The sequence below is a fragment of the Fukomys damarensis genome, unplaced genomic scaffold, assembly GCF_012274545.1.
Source record: "Fukomys damarensis isolate Sample0158 unplaced genomic scaffold, DMR_v1.0_HiC HiC_scaffold_19, whole genome shotgun sequence".
NCBI lineage: Eukaryota > Metazoa > Chordata > Mammalia > Rodentia > Bathyergidae > Fukomys > Fukomys damarensis.
In genome coordinates this window covers 58,341,673-58,350,429 of record NW_022900931.1, presented here as the reverse complement: position 1 = coordinate 58,350,429, position 8,757 = coordinate 58,341,673, and the positions used below count along the sequence as shown (strand labels likewise).

Genomic DNA, 8,757 nt, shown 5'->3' with positions numbered 1-8,757 from the left:
GACCACGCCAGGCTCAGAGCTGCCGGCCGTGTGCATCGGCGTGAGCCCCGGGCGGCCAGCGAAGTCGCTGCTTTTCCACACCGTGCGCTTCGGCGCGCTGTCCTGCTGGCTGGGCGAGATGAGCACGGGTGAGCCCCGGCCGTCTTGCTGAGGGGCAGAGCTTGTCTTCGGGAGGGTTGGGTCCAAGTGCCTGGCGGGACTTCTGCGAAGCCACTACTTGTGGTGGGTGGTGGGTGGGACTCAGCCTCCTTGCTCGGTGTTTGAGGGAGTGCCTGGCAGAGGCAACCTTCTGGGGGCGCTGTGGGAAAGGGGACGCCGGCATGGTCGCCCTTAACCAACCCTGTCTTCTCTTAGAGCACAAGGGAGCAGTGCAGGTGACCCAGGTAAAGGATGACATGGTGATGGTGTTGATGGATGGTAAGAACCTTTCTTCTGTTCACCCGCCCTGGTTCAGTGCCTCTCCTGCCTCTCGGAGATCCTGAGTCCCTTTAGCCAGCTGTGGTGGCAACTCCTGCACCCAGCACTCTGACAGGCTGAGACAGGAGGATTCCAAGTTCAAGCTCATCCTGGGCAACTTAGCAATTTAGCTAGAGCCTACCTCAAAAATTTAAAAGGAGAAGTGCTGGTGAGGTAGCTCAGTTGAAAAGCTTTGTGTTTGCTAACCTCAATCACCAATTAAAAAAAAAAAAAGCCTGCCAGGCATGGTGGCTCTTGCCTGTAATTCCAGAATTTGGGAGGCTGAGGCAGGAGGATCGCTGTGAGTTCGAGACCAGCCTGGGCTAGTGAGTTCCAGGTCAGTCTCGACTACACAGTGAGACCCTGTCTCAAAAAAAGGCTGAGCCCCTCTAGGCCTTGCCCCACTCCACCCACCTCCCTTTCTTTTTAGTTTTTCACACTGAATCCTTGCCCTGTCTCTTAGTGGCCCTCTATGTCCTGGTCACAGTTCTTAAATCCCTTGCTCTCTCCACTTCCAGGCTCTCTGAAACTGGTGACCCCAGAAGGTGCCCCAGTCCCGGGCCTTCGCACCCCGGAGATCCCCATGACAGAGGCGGTGGAGGCCGTGGGTAAGTGCAGGACTGGAGCCTGGCTGGGGCGGAGGCGGGAGAGACCTCCAGGTAACAGGCACTGCTTTCTCCCCAGCTATGGTCGGGGGTCGGCTTCAGGGCTTCTGGAAGCATGGAGTGCAGGTGTGGGCTCCAGGATCGGACAGGGTAAGCCCCTCCCCTCCAGGCGCCCACTCTGCTCCTCCCGCCTCAGTCATCACCTCTGGCCGATGGTCATGGAGAGCTCCTGAGCCAGAGCTCCCTCCAGCCGCAGTGCAGACAGGCCCCCTTCTCTGCGCCAGCATCTCTCGAGTTCCAGTCTGAGCCTGGACCACTGTGTGACTGTGTTCAAGGGACTTTGCTTTTTCTGAGCCTCTGTTCTCCGACTGCAAAATAGGGATCACCATGGAGATAGATGGATGATTAAGAACAGGAACCTGAATTGGAATCCTGCTGGGTTACCTTAGGCACGGGACCTGACATTCGAAAATGGAGGAGAAAATGGGGTTTATATCACAGAATAGTGTGTCAGGCTCTGCCCTGACACTTTAATATTTAATTCAATCTTTATAATCACCTATCAGGTAGATACTAAGATTTTACAGGTTATAATGTGAGGCACAGTGAGGTTAAGTAACTTACCTGAGGGCACGCAGCTGATGTGTGGTGTTGGAAGGATTGATTTTCTGGATCTGAGGCTAGATATTCAGACTTCTCCTTGTTTTGAAGGGAGCTACATTTTGGGGGTTGCTTCTTTTTTTGTTTTTTTGGTACCGGGGATTGAACTCAGGTCCTTGCGCTTGCAAGGCAGGCCACCGAACCACTGAGCTAAATCCCCGGCCAGGGGGGTTGCTTCTTGACAGTGACAGATACCCACTTTTCCACAGCTACTGCAGGAGCTGAGAGACCCCACCCTCACATTCCGTCTGCTTGGCTGTCCCAGGTATGGTGCTGGGGAGGGGGACAGAGGACCTGGTAGGGGCATCCTGAGGTGTCTGTATTTTTAGCTTCTCCTTGCTTCTGTCTGTCCTCGAAGACCATTCCCTGCATAGCAGCCAAAGAGCATTTTCATTTCATTTCTACTTTAAGCTGTTAAAAATAGCACTACTTAGGGCCAGGGCTTTGGTTCAGTGGTTCTGCCACCTGCCTCATACGCGCAAGGGCCCGAGTTCAATCCCTGGTACAAAAAAGAAAAAAAAAAAGCATTACTAACTTCATTAAGTTTTGCAGTACTGGATATTGAACCTAGGGCCTTTCCACTGAGCTACATCCCCAGCCTTTTTTATTTGGAGGCAGGGTCTTGATAAGTTGCTAAGTTGCTCAGGCTGGGCTTGAACTTGTCATCCTCTTTCTTCAGCCTCCCGGAGTGAGATTACAGGCATGTTTCACCAGTGTAATTAAAAAAATGTTTTTTAAATTTTTCTTAGTGGGTATTTGCAGTATATAATGAGTGCATTCATTGTAGGAAGTTGGTGTGTATACATAACACATCTTAAGTCGTTTTAGATTCCCTTTCCCTACCCTTTCTCCCCCTCCCTCCATCTCTTGGTCCTCTTATTCACAAAAGACCTACGTCATTTTTTCATATAATCTATCTTTTACTTTACTCTTTATTTACATTTTGGGCTTCTTGTATAAGAGAAACTATACAATACTGAAGCTTATGTATCTGACCTCACTTAATATATAAGGTCTCAAGGTGCATCCATTTTCCCACACATGATGAATGATGCAAATTTTTCTTTATAGCAGCATAGTATAGTACTCCGTTGTGTAGAAATACCACATTTTCTTTATCCACCTGTTGATTTAGCCATTATGAATTGTGCCACTATAAACATGGGCCTGCATGTGTCACTATATAGGATGACTTTAACTCTTTGGGGACGAAACCTAGAAAGGGAGTTGTTGAGTCAAATGGAATTTCTGTTTTCAGTTTTGTGAGAAATGTCCATAATGATTTCTATAATGGTTGTACTAGTTTACATTTCCACCAAAAATGTAGAAGAATTCTTTTTTTCCCCACAACCTGTCAAGCATTAGCTATTATTTGATTTCTTGATGATGCCCATTCTTTCTGGAGTAAGATGGAGTCTCAATGTTGTTTTAATGTGCATTTCTCTATGGCCAGTGATACTGAATATTCTTTCATGTATTGGCCATTTGTACTTCTTCTGAGAAGTGTCTGTTCATTTCAGTTGCCCATTTTTGATTGGATCTTTTATTTTGGGGATTCTGATTTTTTTTAGGTCCTTATACTATTAGTCCTCTGTCCAAGGTACAACTGGCAAAAGTTTTTTCATTCTGGGGATTGGTTCTTCATTCTGTTGTTTGTTTCTTTTGCCGTGCACAAGCTTTTTATTTTTATTCTTTAGAAGCTTTTTAATTTGATATACCGTAATCTTATTTGTTGATTCTTTGTTGATTTCTGTGCAATTGGTTCTATTCAGAAAGCCCTAGCTTACGTCTATATCTTCATGAGTTTTACCTATTTTATCTTTCAGCAGGTTGTTTGTTTTGTTTTTGTTTTTGTTTTTTGTATACCAGGGATTGAACTCAGGTCCTTGTGCTTGCAAGGCAGGTGGCAGAACCACTGAGCTAAATCCCCAGCCCAAGTGTTTGTTTTAATATTTAGATCTTTCATTAATTTTTATTTTATTTTCAAATTTAATTTTATTTATTCGAGACACATAGTTCAGGCTGGATTTGAACTCACTATGTAGCCCTTGCTGGACTCAAACTGATCTTCCTGACTCAGCCTCCTCAGTGATGAGATTATAGGTGTGCACCAACACACCCAGCCATTTTTTATTTTAGTTTACTACATAGTGAGAGATCCGGCTTTTTTATTTTGACATAATTTTAGACTCAGGTTTCAAAAATAATACAGAATTTTCTGTGTCCCCTTCATCTGGATCCCCCAGATGTTAATCTTTTGGTTTGGTGTCAAGGCTTGAACTCAGGGCCTAGCTGAGGAAGTACAGTGCTGTGTCCTTCTTGGTGCGTCATTTCAGGGGCACATGATGTCAGTTTGATCTCTTAACCAAGGTGCAGACAACCAGACCCCTCCACTGTAAAGTTCTCCCTTGTAATAACAGGTATCTCTGGGGGGAGTTTCATTGAGACTTTCTCATCAGACTTATTTTTTAAAGCCTATTGATGATTTTTGGTTTTAATCTATTGTATTAGAATCAACTATATCACCAAATGATCTCAATCTTTCTCACCTTTGTGGTACTGGGGATGGAACCTACACTCTCACATGCTAAGCACTCACTTTAAAAATGTTGCTTCTCGCTGGGTGTGGTGGTAAATCCCAGCACTCAGGAGGCTGAGGCAGGAGGATCACTGGGAGTTCGAGACCAATCTGAGCTATATAGTGATTTCCAGGTCAGTTTCAACTACATAGTGAGACCCTGTCTCAAAAAACAAACAAACAAAAAACAAATGTTGCTTCTCTACTTTAGTCCTTCCTTCTGCATATATTAGTGAGCCTTCTGCTGTTAGGAGGGCTTAGCCCGTTTTACCATTTCCTTTTTTCCTTTTTTTTTGCAGTACTGGGGATTGATGGATTAATTGATTTTTGAGACAAAACCTTACTGAGTTGCTACATCGTCCCGGCTGAGATCAAATTTGAGATCCTCCTGCCTGGATCCCCTAAAATGCTAGAGTTACAGGCATGCACCTTTATGCCTGCCACCTACTATTTCAGCACCATCGCATAGATTTCTATTTCATTCTCTGGGTTGAAATTTATGACCCTCATTGTTTATTTTGAGGCACAAATAGTCTTAGATTTAGCCAGTGGGAGTCTTTTTAGGGATCTCGTATGTCAGTTATGGTGAACCTTTTAGAGCTTTCAGTGGTACAAACAGCCTGCTGTGGTGTGCGTGCCATAGGTTCACCACCACTGTCCTGAGTCCTTCTGATATCCAGAGGGGTCTTTTTAAAATCCAAAGCTGCTCATCTCTCTCTGCTTTAAATCCCTCTATGTCCTCAAGACAACACTCAACTCCAGCCATAGCCTACAAGGCCATGGCCCCTCCGGCCAAGCCCCAGCCTCTCTCCACCTCAGGGCCTTTCTTTGCACAAGCTGTTCTCTCTGCCCAAAACAATCTTCCCTGTTCTTTCCTCTCCTGAGCCCTTCAGACTCCATCACATATTCTTCAGAGGAGCCCTGGCTGTCCTCCGGGGATGGATTTCCTTGCCATGTCCCCCATGCTGCTTCGCACTCATGTAACTCACTGGTCTGTGTTAGTCTCCCTCTGACTGTGAACTCTCCAAGGGCAGGGACTGTGCTCATCATTATGGCCCAGCATCGGGCTGGTAGTGTCTCTGCTGACGACTTTGTGAATGAACGAACCAATGCATGAATGAATGAACAAATGACCTGACCTCTCCCTCCCCCAGGCCTGTAGTGGTGGAGACACGACCAGCAGATGATCCTACTGCACCCAGCAACCTCTATATTCAGGAATGAGTCCTCAGGGGCGTGTCAGGACCAGACCCTGCACCCTATCTCCAACAGACACACTAGTGGCCATGTCACGTCCCAGTCTTCCAATAAACATGATGTTAGCCTGTGCTGCCATCTTGTCTTTTTTGGGGGAAGGCAGAATTTCTGCATGCCCACTCTCCCAAAATTTCAGCAATCCATCACAACGATGGCAGGGGGTTCAGCGCAGTCTTTATTTCTCTGGTACAAGGTTGCCTCTCTCTCAGCTGCCTTGGGCTCAGGGACTTGCAGTGAGAAAAAGGCACTTGAGGTGGGAATGGAGGGCCAGCTGGGGGTGTCAGCTTAGCTGGTCCTCATACTGCTTGCGGAAGCAGTCACCAGCTGGGAAAAAATCCCAACATCTCTCTTGGTACATCTTCCAGACATAGGACTCCTAGGTTGGGAGATAAGAATCCACTGGTCACATCTTCAAACGCTTGACATTGATTCCGGCTTTCTACTGCTACGCTGATTAGCCTTATATTAAAACTTCCACGACCTTGTCCATATCTTTTATTAACACCCTCTTACCTGACCTGTGTGTTCTGTCTCGTCTTTGTTTATCAGATACATTAGGAAGAACCTGAGGGAGACAGGGAAGATCCATCCTTACTTTCTGTTTTCGTCTGTTTGTGTCAGTACGAGGGAAAAAAACCCCCGGGCCATCTCTAGATCTGAGTCCCAGCCCCAACCCCGACCCTTACCTTCTGACTGGCTGCCTGGGGCTCCACCCACACATACACCACACCCCTTCCCTAAGTAGCCCTCACGACCCTGGTTGGCAGAGGTCGCGTACCACCCTCCTGATTGGCCAGCGGCCCAGTACTCACATATAATTGGCCAGGTTGTGTTCCTCTAGCGTATGAGTTTCAAACCCATGCGGTGTCGTATCAAAATAGTCGCTGCCTATTCCACAGATGAAGCACTTGGTCTATAGGTAATGAAAGACATCAGAGTCAGGCTCGTTTGACTCCCAGCATCCCAGAATCCCTCCGGGCCGCCCCACACCGCACACACCTCCATATCTTCCTTCACTTGTTCTTGTTGATCTCGGAGCTCACCAAAAGCATCGATAATCAGACCTGAAAGTGGCAGGATGCAGGTCAGTACCCAACTCGGACCCACTTCAGACTTGCTCCTGGCTACGCACCTCGGGGCCTGGCCTTCCATCCCCCATCTCCCCAGTCTTACCCTGCTTCCTACGAAGAATAAAAGTAGGGGCTTATTGGGCACTTACTATGAGACATTTGAAGGTATGAGTTGTAATTCTCGTGACGACCCTATGAGGTCAGTACCATGAACTCCCTCATTTTGCAGAGGAAAAACTGAGGCGCGCAGAAGCCACTTGGCTGAGGTCTCAAGTAGGGGGAGGTAGAGCTGGGATAGGAATCCCGGTGGACTGGACCCTGGGCCTGCTCTCTTAGCTCTCTTAGTGCCTCTGGGCACTGAGCAGCCCCACCCCCGTGCTGACCCTGGATGATGGCCAGCAGGATGACAATGACGAAGAAGAAGAAGGTGATATCAAAGACCACTCGGTAGAGCTCATATTCATCGCCCGCTGGGTCCTCAATCTCATCCCCGATGCCTCCGCCTGCTCGGACACCCACGTACATGTGGAACAGGTAACACTGGGGGAAGAAGCACATGGGTCACGAATTCCGCCATCCAGCTTTCCCCAGTCCAACGTGTGCTAGACAAGGCTGGGGACACACCAGTGAGGGGACAGCCTGGACCCTACCTGCCCGGGATCGCAGGTATAGATAGCATCAGGCTGTGAGGGCCCAGAGATGGCCCTGAGTGGGGCAGGAAGGCACAGGCAGAGGGGTTGGGGCTGGGATGGGGAGGCCTGGTGTGATCAGCGCAGGAAGCTCTGAGAGCCCAGTGAGGCATCCGACCCACCCCAGCGATCGGTGATCGGTGAGGGCTTCCTGGAAGAGGCTGTGTGCGCGAGCTGGAACTCAAAGGGGGTGTTAGGTCAACGGGTGCAGGGAGGGAGTGTTCCAGGCAGAGAAAACCACATGTGCTACATCACCGCCAGGGAGGAAAGAATAAATCTTGCAGACTGGGGATGCAGCTCAGAGGTAGAGGGTACTGAGGTTAGCGTGCTCGAGGCCCTAGGTTTTGATACCACATACCACAGAAAGAAAAAAAAAACAAAACTTGCTCCTGTGAGGAACTGAAAGAGGTTTGGTGAGGCTGAAAAATGGAGCTCCTCTGAGCAGGGAGAGATGAAGAAGGTCCTGAGATGAAGCAGGGTCTGGTTCCACGGATGTGTGAGCTCCAGCCCCAAGAGTGGTCAGAGAGCGCTTCCTGTCTGAGGCAGCATTCAAGGTGGAAGGTGAGGTCCCGTGAGGGAAAGGTGTGCATGCCGGGCCCCCGGTGCGGGCACACAGCTCAGGTACAAGGGCCAGCATCAGAAGGAAACACATGGTTGCAGAGGAACTGAAAGAGGATCAGGCAGCCAGAAGCAAAAAGCAAAAGGATTGTGGTTAGACGCAGAAAAGTTAGACTCTCAAGCAGAGTCTGCTCCAGCCTGGTATTGTAAGCCATGGCGATGATTCAGTGTCATCTACTGGGTGACGGGGAAGGCACAAGAAGGTGCTGAGCAGAGGAGGGGGTGTGGCAGGGGCCACCTAGCACCTGCGAAAGACTTCGTACTTGTTTGTCTGTGTCACCAGCAAGGAGGAGAACCCTGTTATCTCAGGGATGAGCTAAGGCCGGGGACCGATGGAAGCAAGGTTGTGGGTGGCAAGGCCAGGCCTGGCAGGGCTCAGATGTCAGGCTGAGGGGCTGCACTCTGTCTTTACAGGTCCCCCTCTGAGATTCATTCCCTGAAATGACTCCTTCATTTGTGGCCTCGGCCTTTAGTAAGGTGAAGTCAGAGTTGGGATCACCGTCGTTGGGAGAGGAGGACATATGCACGTGGACTACCTGCTGGGCTTTCTTGGCTGTTTGTTTTGGTACTGAGGGTTGAACCCAAGGCCTTATCATTGAGCTGCATCCCTGCCCTTAGTTTTATTTAGAGACAGGGTCTTGCTAAACTGCCCAGGCTGGGTTTGAACTTGAAATCTTCCTGCTTCAGCCTTCCAGAATCTTGGAATTATAGGCCTGTGCCACCACACTTGGCCCACTGAAACTTTTTAAATTACAAGTAATGTAATTAACATTTAAATAAGTCTTAATACCTGCCAGGCACTATTCTAAGATTTTTTTTTTTTT

General features: G+C 48.5%; 2 protein-coding genes across 2 annotated transcripts in view; one reads left to right on the top strand and one right to left on the bottom strand.

Moving 5' to 3' along the window:
• Positions 1–5,623, top strand: part of Map4k1 (mitogen-activated protein kinase kinase kinase kinase 1) — a 19,414-nt gene extending 13,791 nt beyond the window's left edge. The window contains exons 27-32 of the mRNA XM_019208747.1: positions 12–128; positions 355–417; positions 975–1,064; positions 1,141–1,211; positions 1,931–1,986; positions 5,454–5,623. Coding sequence (XP_019064292.1) covers positions 12–128; positions 355–417; positions 975–1,064; positions 1,141–1,211; positions 1,931–1,986; positions 5,454–5,523 — 467 coding nt within the window. The 3' untranslated portion in view covers positions 5,524–5,623. The remainder of the gene's footprint in view (positions 1–11; positions 129–354; positions 418–974; positions 1,065–1,140; positions 1,212–1,930; positions 1,987–5,453) is intronic.
• Positions 5,624–5,639: 16 nt separating this feature from the next.
• Positions 5,640–8,757, bottom strand: part of Ryr1 (ryanodine receptor 1) — a 123,215-nt gene continuing 120,097 nt past the window's right edge. The window contains exons 103-107 of the mRNA XM_010632870.3: positions 7,010–7,166; positions 6,556–6,620; positions 6,369–6,469; positions 6,070–6,121; positions 5,640–5,932 (exon numbers count right to left, since the gene is read on the bottom strand). Of these exons, the coding sequence (XP_010631172.1) occupies positions 5,837–5,932; positions 6,070–6,121; positions 6,369–6,469; positions 6,556–6,620; positions 7,010–7,166 (471 nt within the window). The 3' untranslated portion in view covers positions 5,640–5,836. The remainder of the gene's footprint in view (positions 5,933–6,069; positions 6,122–6,368; positions 6,470–6,555; positions 6,621–7,009; positions 7,167–8,757) is intronic.